Source organism: Corvus cornix, chromosome 1 (genome assembly GCF_000738735.6).
Source record: "Corvus cornix cornix isolate S_Up_H32 chromosome 1, ASM73873v5, whole genome shotgun sequence".
In the NCBI taxonomy this organism is placed as follows: Eukaryota; Metazoa; Chordata; class Aves; order Passeriformes; family Corvidae; genus Corvus; species Corvus cornix.
This window is the reverse complement of record NC_046332.1, coordinates 40,374,302-40,394,289: the sequence shown is the minus strand read 5'-3', so window position 1 is coordinate 40,394,289 and position 19,988 is coordinate 40,374,302. Positions and strand designations below refer to the sequence as shown.

The 19,988-nt window shown below is 38.7% G+C and overlaps 1 protein-coding gene across 2 annotated transcripts in view; it reads right to left on the bottom strand.

Annotated features, from left to right (window-relative positions):
• Positions 1-19,535, bottom strand: part of ARHGAP42 (Rho GTPase activating protein 42) — a 148,108-nt gene extending 128,573 nt beyond the window's left edge. For both annotated transcript variants that reach the window (XM_039563766.1, XM_039563770.1), the window contains exon 1: positions 19,226-19,535. In XM_039563766.1, coding sequence (XP_039419700.1) covers positions 19,226-19,379 — 154 coding nt within the window. In that variant the 5' untranslated portion in view covers positions 19,380-19,535. The remainder of the gene's footprint in view (positions 1-19,225) is intronic.
• Between the last annotated feature and the right edge of the window lie 453 nt (positions 19,536-19,988).

Here is a 19,988-nt window from a genome sequence, read left to right as displayed (position 1 = left end):
CATGTCCAACCCTGCACAGTTGTGCTCATGCTCTTTGTAGGAAGATTTGGACACGTATTTTGTAATTGCTTGAATGTCTCAAGACACCATTAGCTGATCACCACCACTTGCTAGTAGGAGGTTATCACTCTCACGGATGAGCCAATACATCACCAGGGGTTATCCCTCTTTAGCCACCCACCCAGGGTCATCTGTTTTAGTAACAAAGAATAATAGGAGAAGCAGCTGAGTTCACATTGAAAAAGTAAGAATCATGAAAATGTTCTGTCTTGCCAGCTGAACCACAGGAGATGTTCTCCAATGTGTGAGCAATGATAGGGAGATGAAAGCTGTATTATCTTCAACTGCTTCACAGCCAGACGATGTGGGCCATTACACCCTTAGTTATATTACATGGCTGTAACTCTTCCAGCAAGGATTTGTACTATGAGGTAAACTAAGTATAACTTTTAACAGTAAAAATAACTGCATTAATAAATAAATAGCTGACAAAAACTTGATTTGGACTACCAAACCAAAACAGCTTCAATGAAGGCTGATTATAAAGCTTAATTCCTTGGACTTGTATATTATCTTCACTATTCTCCTTCAAAAATTTTCCTAAATTATTCTTAGCATGAGGGTAGTCACTATGTGGACAACTATTACATGATTTTTTTTTTTCCTCAGGGTTCAGTACTGATCTTTCCTCCTCCTATTATTGCTCACTGCATAGCATCCAAGTCCTGTAATGAACACGGAATTCTCTCAGTCTTCAATCAAGCTAAGTCTAGAAAGAGTAAAAGAAGTATGTTTTTATGTCCTATCCAGCACCATTACCCTATTTACAGATGGAAATGCTGAAAGCAAGATGGCCTAAGGCCACACACCCCAAAATGGTGATTACGCAGACCTTTGTGGATCCCAACTTCTTGCCCATTATTCCAGATGCCATTCTGTCAGACCAGGAGATGTTAACCAGAGCTACAAACAACATGGCTTCTCACACTTCCCTGTCATCACAAAATCTGCAACTTCTTTCTTCCAAGGGAGCACAATTTTGAAATAGTTTTATATTAAACAGAGCGAAGAAAATCCTAATTTCATTAAAATAAATAATAGAAAAATATAAATAAGCAGCACAACATTGTTTTGATCCATTTAATGCAGTCCCTACAGAAGGCCCAGCTGCTCCAGCTACAGCAGTTAGTGCTCTCTGTTTCAACTCAGTCTCCATGAAAATGAAGAACACCCGACACACAAACATGCCTGCTTCCTTAACAGCCATTTGCTAAACTTTAGTCCAAGCATCTTTAAAAAAAAAAAAAAAAAGATAAAAAAAGAAAAAGATGAGACAAAATTGGAACAGAACTATTAAGGTTTGCACAATTAAACTCTGATGTTTCTAAATCAGAAGAGTTTACATTTAAGTAAATTTAATATAGGATTTTTGCATATACAATGTTTCCATCAGTTTTCAGGTGCTGCATGATGTTGATGTTATTTCTCTTTCTCAAAAAACATATACATTTTCACTAGGATTAATTCCAACTAAGATTTCACTCTAACTTCATCACAGCTCCATCTTAAGAATCAGTATCTGAGGGAATATTGAAAAGACAGGAAAGAAAAATTTCTTTGCATAAAAGTTGTAGAAGAAGCCTACACAGGTTTTCACCAAGAGAAATGGGAAAAAAATCCTTCTTTAAAGATACAAAACAACACTGAAATAGCTGATAACACAGCTTTTGGAAAATACCCACCCACCTTGTTTTCCACACACAATGGAAAAGTCAATAATAAGTCAAGGAGTCAATAATTCACCGAGAGAGTGAAGAAAAAAAAAAAATAATAGAAACACTTTGAGCCTGAACCAGTTATTTTATATTATTCATAAAGGAAAATTTGGTGTTTAACCCTAGGAGTGTATTTTTATCCAAAGACTGACTGCAGAATGTCCTTGACCTCACCATAACAACATTTTCCCTCAAGTACGCTGCAAAAAGTTGCACTTGGAGCACCAGTTTTGCATGGCTCACAGTTTGTTGGCTAGCTGGACTTCCATTCCATCACAGCCTCCTCCTCTCCCTTTTCTCAATGAGAAGTGGCTTAAAGGAGTTGTAGATTTCATTACAAATGCCCGGCAGCATTTAACATACGGCTTCCCTAAATTCAATTTAATAAAAGTGGGTACTTTTCCATGAAAGTATACTTTTCAAAAACCATGGGAATTTTTAACAAGCTTAAAACTAAATGAGTTCTGTAACTGGACCCAATTCTCAAATCATCAATTCCTTTTAAAATGGAACTGGAATTCTCTGCAAAGTGAAAAGTTTCAGTCTAGACAGCATTTGCTGTTTACAATGAGCAATACGAACCAAACAAGCAGAGCACAAACGTGGTAGTCTGGATTTTGGACACTGCCTCTCAAATGCAGTATCTTTTTTTCTTTCTGTGAGCATGTAAAAGGCTTAACTGCAATGGATGGTCCTTTCCATGTCTGTTGACTGTAATCCTTTTTCATCTTCAGTTGAGCATGTACATAAACACGAATCAATGAAGAGTCTTTGAATTACTCAAGAGACTTCATTGAGCAGCCAAGCAAAACATCTTCTTCCCAAAATATTCATGTTAGCTTCCTTGACATAAGTAAACAGAGCACATTAAAATATTGGCTGCAAGAGGAGGAAAACATGGCACTAACTAGCTGGAGTAGGGAGTAGGGATGGTGTTTGTTATTTTTAATTCTTTTATTTAAAATTACAGCAACCAATAAGCAGATGGTTTGGCAGATATCTTTGGGTCTAACATGAAGGGCAATACAAAGTTTCCCTAAAGTCAATTCTATTTTGTGAATTGTACCTGAATTAAGGACACCCAATCCACACATTGTTAAGAGAGATCATAACGACTCCTGCTGACTGTTGTTATAGCACAGCTCTGCGCTATAACAACTTCTGGCTCCGTAAACATACAGTGTATCATAGCAGCTCTTATCAAGCCAATTATTCACAAAGACAGGCTTGCTAAATGCTTTTACAAGCACCTTCCAATACAAAACAATACTCCTGGGACCCACTCTGCACAGACAAGAGCCCAGAACACTGATATAATCAGAGCTACCTCTATGCTACCCGGTCACACTCATTACTTAGCAGCCAAAGAGCTAGCAAATTTAACTTTGGTATCATACCCTCAACCTAAATATATAAATTAATCTTGTGTATTCTGCTGTTAATTTCCATAAAGACTGAAAATAATTTCTTTTAAAAAAATCACTGTGGAATATTAATTATGAACTGGGTAAAGACAAGTAACGAGTGCTCTGAAAATTAGTGTGGGAAACAGTAACTATAAATATAGATGAGAGAACCAATATTAAGTTTGTCATAAATAGCCTCATTGAGAATTATTTTCCTATTGGTTTTGGAAGTCACCAAAATACGCACACAGTTACTTAGAAATAGAACACCAACTAAGTCAAACAAAAACTAGGACTTACAGTGCCAGTTTTTCAGTAATGACACTCAAGATGCCTATTTTTCTTTGTGCTAATCCTTCCTCCTCCTGCTTCTAACATGAAAAATGAAACTACTCTTCCCTCAAAGAAAAACAAAATCCAATAACCCTCAAAAGTTCAGCCTTAGCAAGAAAATTTAGTAAAGTCTTCGGCTTAAGAAGTCTCCTTGAACAGAATTACCCAAGTGGCTAAAAGATTATGCAGCTGCTAACTTTACTAGCTGGTATATAGCTTCCCAAAATATACTTAAAACATAATTTTATAATTCATGGGTTTGTCCTACTGCATGAAAAAACATAACATGGATGTCCACAATAGTCAGATTCCATTTTTTATCATCTTTCCACAGATAAGCAATACCTCAAGGTACTTGCATAACAACTTTTTCAGTGAAGAATTACACATTTCTGAAAAAATCACATTCCATTGAGAATTCAAGAGCTTTTAGCTCTTGCTCTTTTACACTTACGAAAATATCATTAGCAACCTATACAATCCTCATAATATTTTACAGTCCAAACAAATATTTTCATTTAAAGATCAAGGTAGGGCAGTAGTACAGCTGTAAGGAAGGTAGCACAAGATTCTTCTTTTAGCTTCAGTTTTGCTAAGTACTGAACTCAGCAAAGTGCATATTCCAGCTGTGTAAAGTATTTATCTTGAAAGAAACACAAGAGGATGTGGGCTTTAAGCCAGTAAAATACTCAGTGATCTGGAATATCACAGGATAGACCAACCAAACTGGTTTTACAACTGCCAGGGCATGAAGGCAGCAACAAGTACTTAACTCAGTTGCAGCAGCTTCCTATAACGGAATCAAATTTTAGTAGATTTTCTGTATTAACACTTCTTTTTCCTGCCAAATAATTCCTTTCTGAATCTCAAAGGAGTCTTACTATTTATCAGAGTCATCATAAAATCTGGAGATCAAATTGGAAAAAGGGTGTTAACACTGACTAACATATTTTGCTGCTGATACATGTATTCATAATCAGCTTTCATTTTTTCCTTTCTTGAAAGCAGCAGAAGGATGTCACAATCTTAAATGCCAAGGAGGTAAGGTGATACAGGAAAATTACATTTAGGAAGCACACACTAATGCACATAGAAAAAAAAATATATCTACACAGTGATGCTATTTACATTAGCTTTAATACTGCTTGAAAGATCTTGGAGTCACTGCAGGCAGTTACTTTATAATATCAACTCAACAATCAGCAACAGTCAGAAATATTAAGGCCTAGTAGAGAAAGAATGCCAGAAGCAGAAACTATCACTATTTGATGCATTATTCCCTTGAATATTCCGTGAAGTTTCTTCCAATCTAACTCAGAACGGGCACAGTTACCATAAAGAAGTTTCAAAGGACAACCAAAGGGTGGATTTGCTAACTTAAAAGCAGAAACTAACTAAAAAACTCACTTGCTGTCACAGATTGGTGTGGAGCCTAACAGGGCACCTGGATTCCAACCCACGTAAGATAAATCCCTCTCTGAAAAGGGGTTATTTGAGGACACTTGGGGAAACCTTAGCAGAAGCCTATGCAATTTAGAGGGTCTCTTTGTTTGACTTGTTATAGAAGCTCAGTACTTCTGTGAGGGTCACCAACTGCCCAGTTTTATTCTGGAAGTCTGAAGGCACAGTGCTGAGACCGCAGAGATGCTGACACAACTCTAAACCTAAGTATCCTCACAAAATCTGAAACTTGCATTTCAGTAATAATAGGACTTAATTACTGACTACATTAATTTGTTTCATTGGGAAACAATCAGGTTTTGCAGACATGTTTTATCAATTTATGGAGTTTTGTTTGTTTAAAAAAACAACCAAACTTTCCATATACTTGACATCCTTTTAGAAGCAGAAGCGAACTTCTGAGAGACCAAATTCCATGTTGTTTATCTGTACCTCACCATAAATTCCCCCACTTAAATTTCTCTGAGAGGCACAAATACAATCCTTACTGGAATGAATGAGGAGTTACAGAAGTAGAAGACTTCATATTTAAAGAGTTAACATACTTTTAATAAAATTTAACAAAACAGTATGACAACACTTCTGCAGGCAGCACGACATACAGTGCATAAAAAATTCTACTGCACTGTTAGTAGGGATTATCTGAAGAATCTGTTTAGCTTCAGAAAAATGTGCTGAATACCTTTGCTATTTTAATACAATATACCCATCAACTGTTTTAAGATCTCACTCCTACACTTAAAAGTGCCTGTTTCATAAGTACCCCAATCAAACACATTCAAACTAACTCAAATGTTACAAATGGTATTTAATGCTTTCATAGATAATAACTTTTTTTAAATTTCCAACTAAAGGCATATGTAGAAACTGAGATGGAAGTGAAATCCCCCCACAACACTTACAAGACACTTAAATTACTCAACACATGCTTATAAACAGCAAAACCAGAGAAAGATGTACAAGTTAAAGATAGATCTCCCCAAGTCACAAGGTTTATTTCACTGTGGGACAACTGTGACAAGAAGGAAGGCAAGAACTTAGCATACAACTAGTTTAACTTTGATAGAATCCAGATGTGGGATTTGATATGCAGAAACTCCAACTCCCACTGGTGCAGAACCTCATAGTCTCTGCCCCTCTTCACTGCACTCAGCCCCTCTTGCATACCCCACAATGGGGCAGGGGGATCAAGATTTAAATCACTCAATATGTTTTAAAAAGAAAACCAAACCAACCAACCAACCAAGAAAGTATCAAGCTACTAAAACATCCCCCCAACCCATTCACTAGTTAGAGTAACATTCCTGTCTTGTGTTTCATGCCATCTGTACAGATGCAATTGTTGTTCAAGTGCCATTTTGATTTACAAAGGGACAAGAGAAATGTTTATCAAAATAACGCAGATTCCTTTGGGAACTTTAAATGTTCTAGAAAACATTGCAAAATTGACGCTCGACCCAGCAACACAGTACTCAGAGCTCCATAATGACTCAAGAGAAGTGATAGAAGTAGGCATGCAAGTGAGTTTTTATTGTAAAACAGTCTTAAAGTCTCAAGGTGCATTGACAACTCTGGCTTCTCACAGAGAGCATCAAAGAGCCTCTGGAGTCAGTTAGGAGGAGTTGTGACAGCATAATGCATATTTCACTGACAAATGATTTGGAAGCTGTCAGAAACCTGGTGGCGGAAAAAACCACATCATCTGCAACGCCATTTTAGTAAATTTAAGATGATTACCTCTCCCAGGGAGATTTGGGATAAGCTGCATTAAGAGACAAGAGTAAAACAAACTGAATCAACAAAACAAAGAATTACATCATTGTTGTGCTGTAGCAATGCAAACAGAATAAGAATAAACACATTTTAACCTGCTGCATTTCAACTACACAGAGAAGGCCCTAACCAGAAAAAGTAGCACTATGTCCAGTTATCCACATTGCACAAGAATATAAAAACCATAAGTTCTTAGATTGTATGGAGCTAAAGGAAGTGAGTAGATTCTGTCAATTTGTGGGTATCATTCACTTAGACCAGAGACCAATGTGTCTCTTGGATTACAAAAGAAAAAGAATGGCAAAAAAGGGTACCTTTACAAAACTTGTAATTTTTCATTTCTCAATTAAACCTGAAAAAATAAATGCTAAACAAATTTCTTGAACATGGCCTTAACATTTTCATCTTCCATCCTGCAATCTGGGTAAGGCGGTAAGACTTAGACGAACATCGTATCAGTTCACGGGAAAATGAATTGTATCATGCTGGCTGGGGTGCAGATGATGGCTAAGAAACAGAAGCTACAGCTTGAAAGTGCAAACTCAAAAATTCTGTATGACTGTATCAGGAAATCTCTCATCATACAAAAAAAGATTTGGCTATGTAAACAGGAAATGTACTGCTGTGCCTAAACGCCTCTTCATAAAATGAAATATTTTGGATTTCTCATTTGACCTTAGGCTCCCAAACAGCATGAAGATGCAGCAGTTCTAAGCATGTGTAGCAAAAAGCCAACAATACTGACTGTATTTGTGAGAAAACTTCATTAAGTCTATTGCCAAGCTCATATTTATGCCTATAAGAATCTGCTTAGACACACCTCTGTGTTCTTCTGTCAGTGTTTTCTATTTTCCAATTAAACCAGTCATGGTAATAGATGACAAAACACTGTATATACAAGAACTGTGAGAATTTTAAGGTTTTTGAAGTACTTCAGAATATATCTATCTCAATAGCATAACAAAGCTAAGTTATTAAACCCACTTTCCGGACATTAAGAATCTTTGAAAAATGTTAGGTTTGCTATCTTTACATGCCTGTAAGACAGCAACTTGAATTGAACATATTTATTTAGTGTCTCTATATACGAAAAGAAACATAGTATCACTATCTTCAGCTATTTGGTTTTGTTTCAATGTATATTTGCACGGGCATGTATATATACTAAAATAATACAGCCTAGTATTCAAAACTAAGAAAGTGGAAAAAAAAAACAACCAAACCAACAAAACCAGACACTAAAAACATCTCCCCAAGACAGTTATTACAGCATAGCACCTCCATTTTGTATCACAACGCTGATAACAAAGTAAGAACTACCAGAAGAAACCATCTGAGACCTTACTTGCAAGTATTTTAAATATGAAAAAGATTAAACTGTAAAATGTCTTAAGGATGTATTCTTCACAGACTGAAAAGTTTCACTCACACATGTACCTTCAAGTAATGTAACTTCATGATTTGCAAGTAGACTCAAAACATTTCTTTTTAAGGCAAGACAATCAACAAGCCTCATACCCTGAACAGGAGTTTCAGGACTTAATACTTCAAGTCCAACAGGTATAAGTGAACAAGACTGCAACTTAGGGGGGAAAAAAATCCAAACAATTTAAGATTTTCCAGGAATGAAAAGTCCATTATAGTCTTAAGGAGGTATCTTACTACTTTTGCAGTTGCAGGTTTATAATCTGAATTTGTATAGCTTCTGCCAACACTTGGATCTTCATGCACATTGGTCTCTTAGAGAAACTTCCCATCAAGATTTTTTCCTGTGATATAAATAAGTCTTTAACTTTCAGATTAAGTAATGGCAAAAAACATACGCTATATGGTATTCGTAGTTTTCAAGACGCTGAAGCATTTTCACTTGCTCTTCAAATGTTCAAAGGGTCTTCTTTGTGCCTTCACAATTTTTCAGCATTCTCCAGAAAACAAGCAGCAGAACCAGACTCAACATCGATAAATGCAAAAACTATCTGTAAAACTCCTCAAATAATACTTGCAAACATCATACATCTCTGGCATCTGTCAGTCTGCAAGCCCGTGTTCACTTTATTAAATGGACTCAACTCCCCCTTCACCAGCCAACTACTTTCCATAGTCAGTGTTAGCTGCCCTGGGGGCATGCCACATTTGCTGTTTCTTGACTTGCTGAAAATGTCTTCAAACAGATTTTGCAAGGACAACAAAGAGTGATTTGCTGCAATTCTAACAATTTGCAACTCTCAAAAAAGAAAAGCATGTTTTCCAACACAGAAGTCTCACCATACTTTTTAAAAACAAAAAGCAGCAAGGGAATTCCCTCTAAAAACCGGAGTGAAGCACTGGCCATTGTCAAGAAGAAAATATGTTGAGAAGCTACAGTACATTCATTTCCTTGCTACTTCAGTTGAACTGACTTACATCAATAAATTTATCAAATTAAGGTAACAAGTTCTTATATCCAAACTGTACAAATACAACCAGTCAGGAGTTCCTAGACAAAGACCTATGAGTCAAAAAACATCAGGCATTCATGATGCTTACCAAACTGCACTATTTTTCCTTACTTTTAACCATCAGGCTTGGTCAATAATATGCTGAAACTGGGAGAAGAAAAAAAAACCAGGAGAGGTGAAGAAGCCATATTACATTTCAGTATGTGCACACGGTTAATCAAATATTAATATGCCCAAAGATTATTTTAACCTCACCTACTTTGTTGTGGCTTAAACCACCTCCTATTTAACCAGATCTGATACCAACTGAAAGCAGCAATTCTTTTCCTTGGATCTGTTTTGTACTATTGCATCTCTGCCTGGTCCCACTCTCTGGCTCTTCAAGGCACAACTCAGATGGAGAAACCAACTCATAAAATACTGAAAATGACAAAGCCCAACTCTTGATGACACTGACTTTTATGCAAATAGCACATACCATGAGATGAGATTCACAAAAGCATCTCTGAGCACACTGAAATTTTTATTATAAGCTAACTATTACTTTTTATTAAGAAGCCATTAGTTCATTTTTCTTTTTCTGTACTAAAACAGATTCTTCATAGTAGTATGCAAGTTAGTACAGCTTCATACAACATCCTGAATTGGATGAGACCCACAAGGGTCACCAAGCCCAACTCCTGGCCCTGCACAGGACAAGCCTGAGAATCCCAACATGTGCCTGAGAGCATTGCCCTTCAAGCACTTCTTGAGCTCTTGCAGGCTTGGTACCATAATCACCTCCTTGGGGAGCCTGCTCCAGTGCACACCACTCTTTGGGTGAAAAAAAATTTTCCTAATACCCAACCTAGAGGTAAAATATTTTATAAATACTTCTTATTTACCCTAGAAGGTAAAAAACTTGACAATACTTTGTGAATGAACAGATGTATTTTTACACAAACATGTTTCAGCAGTATCAGTCTCTCAAATGTTCTCATAACTTCTGCACTTCTCCAGAATAAGGGGAATTTACCACTCCTACAGTAAAGCTCAAGTCTTACTTATTTCAAGGTTTCCCGGAAGGTAAGCGACATAGCTCTATAGCTTCCCTGTGTATGTAGGCCAACTGGTAATTCACAAGAGGAGCACAGAAAGTTATTTATTTTCTTTTTTTCTTTAGGTATCATTACACAGCTTGTTTTAATGGCAGTGGTAGTTCTAGACATGAAAAGGTTCAAGAAGAGAACAGGCTCAGAGCACTCTTTTTCAAAGCAGCAAGTTTCTTCTGCATGCTCCCTGCAATCTAGAAGTAATTTTAGGCTTAGAGGAAGATCACCCCTCTATAACATTCATGGGTTTAAACAGTTTATACAAATAGTAAATTCCACAGAAGATGAATTCTTGTGTTCTCCCTACTCCTACCTCTCTTGACTCCTCCTCATCATTTGTAAACAAAGGCTAAAGGTAAATAAGGTAAGACAGAAAAGGGTGAGAAGATGGAAAGAATGGACTTACAGAGGAATGTAAACTTTTTGAATAGCAAGGTCCCAGTGTTCCAAAGGCCTCGACAACACTGATAATCTAGGAAGGCATTTGAACATCAACATGCACCCCTACAACATCACATATCTCTCTGTTCTTTCATTTAAATATGATCTGCACTTTTAAGAACTATGGCTTTTAAGAACTGATCTGCACATATTTACACTGACATTTGGCCACTTCTTGAAATTAATCTAATTATTACAGCAGGAAAAAAAAAAGTTTAAATACATCCAGTTATCCCTTCTTGTACACTTTCGATTAGCAAACAAAGAACTCAGCTGACTCAAAGGAAATGTCTTTACTATGAAACCCTACCCCCTGTATTGCTTGTTTTACCAAGGATTTGTGGGGTTTTTCCATGCGTGGTGGTGAGATAGTGGCAAGGGTGAGGACATAGGGAAGAAGAGCAAAGATGATTTTTATATCTGATCATTTTCTAGAAGCAACCAGGTTCTTGCCCAGGTATTTCTGAGCAGAAAGCAGCAGGAAGAAGTCAGCATAAAAAAATTATATCCTTAGAAATCTGAACAGGTCAGCTGAATGACCACCTCATCTAAGATTTACTGTAAAAGAATTAAAAATTTGCAACTTTTTAATAATTATTCCCCTATTCTTTTCCTAAGTTCACCTGTCCCTATCAACAAAAACAGAACAATTCTCAGTCATCAAATGCCTGGACAGCAGCTGCTTTTTAGGAACCAAAATGTTTCTCTTCCAAAGACAGAAGCATGGAAAATACTTGGAGAAGAGCTTTATTTGGTTCAAGGCAAGGTAGAGGCGGAGGAGTACTGCAGAGGTGGCTTCTGCAAGAAGACACCAGAAGCTGATCTCCTGTCAGACTGATGGTTCCACAAGATCAAATCACAGAATCATAGAATATCAGGTTGGAACGGACCTCAAGAGTCATCTGGTCCAACCTCTTGGCAAAATCACAAATTGATTCTTCTTATTGTTACCTGTTTTATTTTTCATTATGTTTACTTTAAGTAAATGCTTTCACAGTAGAAAATTAATCCTAATGGTGATACCTACTTTAATTTACATAGTATCTTCCAGAGACCAAGAGTACCTTTGTAAACAGACACTACAATCCACATCTGGCGGGCAAACCTCTCTTTAACCAACCTGCAATTCAACTAACATCAGTAGTAGGAAAAACTATATGACCGAGGCATTGCAGCACCTTGTATCCTGCCTTGAATATTGAGCTAAAAGAAAAGACTTCTTAAGACGTACAGAATTTCCATACTGTTTTCCCATGTCAGAACTACATTAAGCAAAACACCAGAGTACAGTAACATGTTTAAGCTTTTGTGTCCTGTGAAATACAAGTCTGCATAATTCAGGAGAGGGAAGTGATTTAAATTGATAACTTCTGACTAATCTGGAAAACTACGCTGTAACATAGTTTATAACGTGCTGTGAAATGTATCTTTCTAATGAAAGCTATTTGCACTTCATAGGGTGCCAATGGGAGGTTACATTATTGCCCAACAGTACTTCAATTCCATATTAATATGGAAGAAGGTCAAGCTCTTTTTCTTCAGTTTAAATATATACTTCATTGCTACTGCCTTTAAGATGCTGAGACTTTTTCGCCTTTAATGACACACTTGAGGAAGACATAGTACTACATAATCAAAAGAGGACCGTAACCATTGATTTCATTTAATGATTGATGTTCTCACAGAATATGAGGAAAGATAAAACTTATGAAAAATATTATGCTAGTTTTGTTTTCCCTACTTTTAGAGCTCTTGAAAACTTAAAAGTGAATTTAAAAAGGCATAGAAAAGAGCTACTAAAATGACCAAGAAACCAGAGAACCACTTAGAAGAGAGGATGAGAACAGCTTGTTCAGTCCAGCAAAAGGATGTGATTATTCACCAAGCAAATCCAAGTAAACAACAGTACAGAAATGTTGAGTGAAAGGAAAATTAGCATAAACAAGTTTGAATTTCCAGATTAAATTTATTTTTAATGAGGTACCCAACTCTCAGAGTAACAAGGTTCTAGAACAGCCTTCTAGCAGAAATAGAAAGGATAAAAATTGTTTTTAAAATGGAATTTGACAAGTAGGGATTACATTAGGTAATACTAGCAGGAGACTGGATTTAATAAAGTAAATCCATGACACCAAATTTCCTTATATTCCAGATTTATTTATAATTACAGTTTTGAGAATATAGGAAAAATAGAAAGACAAAGATATAGCACTGGCTTATTATTCAGTAGGAAGAAAGACTGTATTGTCCTCTGTATTTTTTTTTTTCTGCAGAGGATGAATATGAAGTTATTTACTATAACAGGAAACTGCAAATTGCTGTAGCACTTCTGCCCACAAAAACCCAAGAGATCTGGACAAGTTCAGTGATCACAGCATCATATTTTCCATTGTAGTAAAGACAATATTCCTCAAGCAGCTGGTCTCTTATTAATAGAATTCATTTATCTTATTCATAGCAAATGAAGCACATAGTAGACAACAAGCCAACTGGCCCATTAAGAAACAGATTAAATTTGACCTTTTAAAGAAATCGGTTTTAAAATCCTAATTAAAAAAAAAAAAAAATCCACAATATTTTCTTCAAGCAGAGACATCATTTCGTATGGCATTTGAAACTCAAAACTGCTCCTTCAGTAGCCTGACATAATCCAATTACAAAGTTTCTCTAAAGAATACCAGTTTCAGTATTAAGGCTTAAGAACACCCATGTTGAGTCATTCAAGGTCTTTGTTAATACAATAATCATTACTGACAGTATGGAAATTCACCTGCAGGTACTACTGGTTCAAAATGAATCACCATGTGATGGCAAGAAAATAATGCGCTCTGTAACAGTCCACTAGATCCTGGTATTTGTTTTCTTCACATATATTTGGCTAAAGATAATATGATACAGACTGCAGCTGCTTTAAACACTAGAGGAAGCAATTAAGATCCTTCTCTGGCCACCAACCAACTTACTGTTGGTACCTCTGCATAAAAGGCAGAATACTGATGGAATTGTTTTTGAAAGTTACATCCATAATCCACAGATAATGCAGACACCAGCAGAGGTTGCACAGGACCTGCAAATGCCCATCAGAAGTAACAGAACAGCAATGGAACAGATAACTTCAAAAAAAAAAAAAAAAAACTAATGGCAATGAGTAACTTCCTTTTAGTGGGAAAAAAGAAAATGTAGTCTCTCACTGCAAATACTAGTTGTAGGACAGGGCTGAAGTAGGTGTGATGACCACACATGTGCTCCATGAAGCTGCTGGTGACTATTGCGAATGCTTACTTACTAAATAAGTGGGAATCTGGGAATACCCCAGAACAACATAGATTATATGGTCTAGTTTAGTTAGCATCACATATTTATGTATACAAAGAGGGCAACATTTTTTAAAATTGGGAATAATATATGTAGGGACTAAGAAATGTAAGCTACATCTACATAGATAAAGGAGAACGACTGCTATCAAACTTCAGCAATTACTACTCAATGAACTCAGTCTTGCTTCACTTAGAATCTGGAAAAGACATTGCAAAGACATAATTTCATGAAAATATGTGAGGCTAAGATATCTGGGAAAATGCATGTCTCTGGAAAGATACAAAGGTTTTGGTTTTTACATGAAAAAAATCCCCAAAGAGATAAAAATATCCTAAGTTCTTATGCTGTAATCTTGTCCTTTTTTTTTTTTTTTCCAGGCAACTCATCCCCAAAATTTCCCAATGTATAAACAGGTTCATCACTGTACTTTTATAATTAGGTTTAGTAGAGACGAGAATCATCCCTGAAAACCCTGAAATACACCAAGCAACTTAATACAGTCTTTCTTTGTGTGAAATTTCTATAAAACCTTGGTAAATAACACCCCCTTGCAACCCTTGCAAAAGACAGTATTTCTATCTTGTTTCTCCTTGTGTCAAGTAGTAAAATAAAACTAACAACTGCTACTAAATTACAAAATCCTAAAGATATCTGCTAAACCTTATTTACATTACATGTATATATAACACCATAGCTCTGCATTACTGTTTGTATCATACTAAGACTTGAAAAAGTATAGTATTACTTAAAACAGCTGTAAACCTACTGAACTTTCAACCACTTAACCCAAAACTTAGGCAGTTCTCATCTGAACTATATAAGTGAACTTGATAGGACTTACAATGGAGAGGGCCTCAAAAATCAGAGGGAGAAACAGAATGCTTCTGCACACAATGAGCCATAAGATCACCTGTACACGATGCATGTCACTTTTCTGGATTGTTTAATACAGTATTCATTAACTTTGGCAAGTCAGTAGTCCTATTACGGAAATTAAAAGCATATTAGTTCTGTAATGGAATTTCCTATATAATCTATAGGACAACACCCTAGACTAGGTTGCTTTTTCAGAAGACAACTACAAAGAAATTTTAAAGTACATGACTGGGAAAAAGTACAGAAAAAAAATAGACCTGATGCTTTCATTGAAAACAACCTGCAATCAACAAGAAGGAAAAATATCAATTCTGCCTTAGGAGTCATTCTACAGCTGGACCTCACAATGTGAAGCATTTAGGAATATGCACTTTAAACACGCACCTGAAAGATCTATTAAATTAGGTGACTGAATAACTTATGAAATCAACTGTTACCTAATAATCAAGAAGGTCAGTTGTAACAGGAAACCATTTTTTCTAAAAAGTTTTTTACCCTCTTAATTCCAAAGTTAACACCAAAAATCCTCTTCTAAGTGCACTAAAAAACTGTATTTGCTTATATATATGCTTCTACTTAAATGTGCCTATACACAGGGCTAAATCTCTGTCAAAAGAAAATTTTTAATATAATAGGAAAGTCTATTATATGCATAAACTAAATCTTTCAAGAGATACTAATGCATTTAGTACCTCAGCTGATTTGAAAAAGGAAGTGTAGTCCATCGCTATAAATACTAATTGTAGGACAAGGCTGAAGTAGGCATAATGGGCATATGGATGGGATGCTAACACCCAGCTAGACTGAAACATATCATCTGTGTTGTTCTGGGCTACTCACAGGGTCCTGCTTATTTAGAAAGACAATGAAACACTGCAAAAAAATGCTAGGAAAAAGCTGCTGATGATTTTATATCAATCCTAGCTTTATCAGTTCCCACTGCATTCACAACAATCAACTGCTGCTTCATGGAACACAGTATTACAGCTCTGCATGCTACTTTGGAAACCAGCACTCTCCAGAATTAACGCAGCAAAACCACATCAAAATAAAGTCTGACTCATTTTGGGACCACTCCAAATAAAATGCAATATATTTGCATACTACATTGAGCCTATTTGTTCTACCTTCAATTTATGTGGAATCTGTCAGGTATTTATAAACATTGCATTATTACAGTATCTTCAATACTTGATTGTGCAAATATTAATATTTTGGAACATTTGTAATACAGAAGTTCAATTCCACCTGAAAAACCATGCACATGCTGTCATTTCATTTAACGGAACTTATATTTAGCAACCTTTAAAATATTATTGTGTTTTCTAACTGCATTAAGTCAATTTCACTGTCTCTTCTCTATGAATGGTCAGGGATGACATGTTCCAAAACTCATTTCCATTGAAGCTCTGCAGCAGAGTCCAGATTTTTTTACCCCATCAGAACTGATCCTACAAAATGATGTGTAAATAAAAATGCTAGATCACCTAGACATAAAACATGGTAAATAATGCCTGTTTTGCTTCTGGGCTTGTAGGTTATTAAATATTCAAAAATCAAATCAGAGTTATCACTAAACTCAACTACTTCACAGTTTGATTTTCAAACACAGTTAAAGAAATTAAAAAAACCGAAGGCTGGCATAAGTATTCCACACTTCACTGACTTTAAAGGTGAGTAGGAGTAGCTAATTTGCTTAAACAAATAAAATTTCTGTGCTCTAGAAATATACAATAGTGTTACTTGCTGTAACAGGTACACTGTTCTTGCAGCATCTACAACAGTCTGCAGAGAATAAGCTCAGGATTTCTAGTTTGTTAAGAAAAATCCAGACATTTCCCCAGTGGCCCTAACATGGGAATTAAGGCAATATTCTATAGAAGGCACAGTCATGAAATTAAGGGATTTGAAATGAACAAAAGGACAAAGATTTCCTACTATACCAGAACAGACTTTATTTTTCTAAGGGTAAAAGACACACAACATTCTAGATCTGTATACAGGATACAATAAGCATTGTGTCAAATAGAATAACATTTAAACGACAAGTTTTAAAAATCATGAGAACTTACAAATGAAGTAGTCATTACTTAAGAGAGAAATATTGTTCTAAATCCTGCAAGGACTCCTAAGCGTTCTCCCCAAAACGAATGGGATTACTCACTTCAGAATGAGGGTTCAAATTACTTCTCAAATACAGTATTTTTTCTACTGCAATCTGTCTTTGACACTCATTAAAGGCTTGGGTTGGAAGGGACCTTAAAGATCATCAAGTTCCAAACCCCCTGCCATGGGCCAGGACACCTCCATCTAGACCAGGTTGCTCAATGCCCACCCAACCTGGCCTTGAACTTTTCCAGGGATGAGGCATCCACAGTTTCTCTGGGCAACCTGTTACAGAGCCTCACTACACTCACAGCAAAGACTTTCTTTCTAATATCCAATCTAAACCTACCCACTCCGTTTAAAGCCATTACCCATTGGCCTATTCACTGCATATCCTTGTAAAAAGTCCTTCTCTGGCTCTTGTATGCCCCCCTTTAGCTACTGGAAAGCTGGGAAATTTTTCCCAGAGCCTTCTCTTCTCCAGGCTTAACAGCCTCAAACTCTCAGCCTGTCTTCAGATAGCCTAAGAAGAAAGTTGTGTTTGTTCATATTTGATCTGGAACCTAAAGTGGTCAGTTCTCACTGCTAGTCAAGGTCAAAAAAAGTACTGATGTGGTATCCTAATCTGTCATTACTATTTGTGCATGCTATTTTATAGGACCAGGTTTGTAATAGTAAGTTTTTACTACTTAAAACAAGCTCAGACTTTCTGTTACACGAAGAAAGCTTCTTAGCAACAAGAAAGGCTTAAAGTACAACTACAACTTTTTTGCATGAAAAAAAAAATATACCAATGAGTTTTTAGAGATATAGACAGACTGATACACACACAAATAAGCACTATTTCTGTGTAATCGGTCATCTCACATCCTGTGGGCATGGGTCCAGGAATTTATTAAATCCAGTATAAACTCACATAAGATACTAGGCTTGTACCCAGATACTCACTAAAACTTTGATGTGTGCAGAAATACATGCACTTATATGAAAAAAAACTCTCAAAAAGACAGGAGCTGCTTTATGTAAATGCAATGCTGTAAATACACGGTTAATGCATGAACAAGTACAATTCAATCCTACTGTTGGGCAAATAAAATCCTCACAATTTTTTACCTCCTAGGTAAGGACACAATCTTTGGGTTTAGACTCCAGGTTAGAAACAGTTCTTAAGAGTTCTTAAGAGCTACAGAACTCGGAGTAACACCTGTCTCCTGTCCACATAACAAACGGTACTGCTACCCCTAACCCAACAAAAACCAGCACACCATGTCAATGTGGCAGATGTTTTTAAGGATTAAAGCGATTCTTTCCTTTGACTGTCTCACCTTGCAAAAAGAGATGCTGTAAGTTACTTCTCTGCTCTCCATGAAGGAAAACTTTGGGCAACAGGTGACTTAAAGTCTAGTTTTATCTCTTAAAGTCAAAAGTGACTTAAAGACAAGTAGATGGCAAGGTTTACAGGACGGGAGGACAAACCGAGTCTAGTGACGCTCCTGGGCAGCTCCTAGCTTTCACTGTATGATCTTCAGAGCATGACTGCCGTTTTCACGCCCCAGAAAGCTGTCACTGCTCAACTCACAGACTTTTAAAAGCACTGCACTGTTCGTGTTTATCTCTGCTCTCAGAACCTTTCAAAATACATAAAAGTTAATCTACCACACGAAGACGCGTGAGTATGGGGGGGAAAGACAGAAACACTCCGTATAAATTCACTTCATTATCTTGCTTTGCCCACTTATTACGGACATCTTCGTTATCTGAAGACACGCAACTAGCAGCCGGCGTGCCGGAAGAGACCCCGCCGCAATACTCCACGCCTGGTCCGTACCGTACAGCGATCTGCACCGCGACTTTCCGCCCCAGCCCCGACCCCGGGCTCTGCCCGCATCCCCAGGCGGGACCACCTGGCCGGTCCGCGCCCCGGCGGCGCCCCCGCGCTGCCCGCGGTCCCGGCGGGGAGGGCGCGGCCGGGCCCCCGGGCCGGGGCAGGGCCCGCGCCTCCCCCGCTCCCCGGGGACACCCACCCGGGCCCGCCGCAGGCGAGGCGAGGCACAGCAGCGGGGAGCGAGAAAGGGAGGGCGCGGGGCAGAGAAAGTTGAGGAAGCGCCTTTCGGCGGCTGCCGGCAGGGGAGCCCGCGTCCGGCGCCCATTCAAACAAAAGAAGCCCCTTCTCCTGCCAGCCACCCCGGTCCCGCCGCCCGACTCACTTCGCAGGGCCCCGATGAGGAGGCTGCCGTCCTTAATCAGCTCCTTGATGAATTTGTTCGTCCTCTCCAGCTCGATCTCGTGACACTTGAGGCGCTCCCTGAAATCCGGGCTGTCCAAGTAGGAGTCACTGAACTCCAGCGTGGGCAGCCCCATGGCAGCGGTGGCGGCCGCAGCCCCCCGGCCGGCGGCGGAGGGAGGGAGAGAGGAACGAAGGGAGGGCCGCGCCGAGAGACGGCGCCGAGGGGAAAGCGGGGGAGCGGCGAGGCGAGGCGCGGCTGCCGCCTTCCCGGAGAGGCTCCCGACCCGCCGCACCGGCCCGCTGGCAGCGGAGGCGGCGCGCTCCGGCCGCTGTCACCCAGCTACATTGCTGCCCGCGGAGCACCGCGGGCTCCCAGCGCCGCCGCCCCTCCGCCGCTTCCGGCAGCGCTCACTCTTCCTCCCTGCCCGGCGCTAACTCCAGTGCGAACCTCCCCCGGCCCGGCCGAGGAATCCCTCCTCCTCCTCCCGGCGCGGCATGCTCACATGCCGGGGACGCGGCCCGGCAGTGCCCGCCCCTCGCTCGCCGCCCCTCCGCGCTCTGCCCTCCAGCGGCGGCCCGGCCCGGGGCGAGGTGGAGGGTCTGCGGGGCTCTGTGAGAGCCGGAGGTCGCCTACTCCTTTACCACGGGCTTTGGGACGCCCAGAGCAAAGTCGGGAAGGAGGATCCACCACCGGGGCACGGAGGCTCGGGGCCATGGCAGAGGGTGCGCTGCAAGGAGGCCGG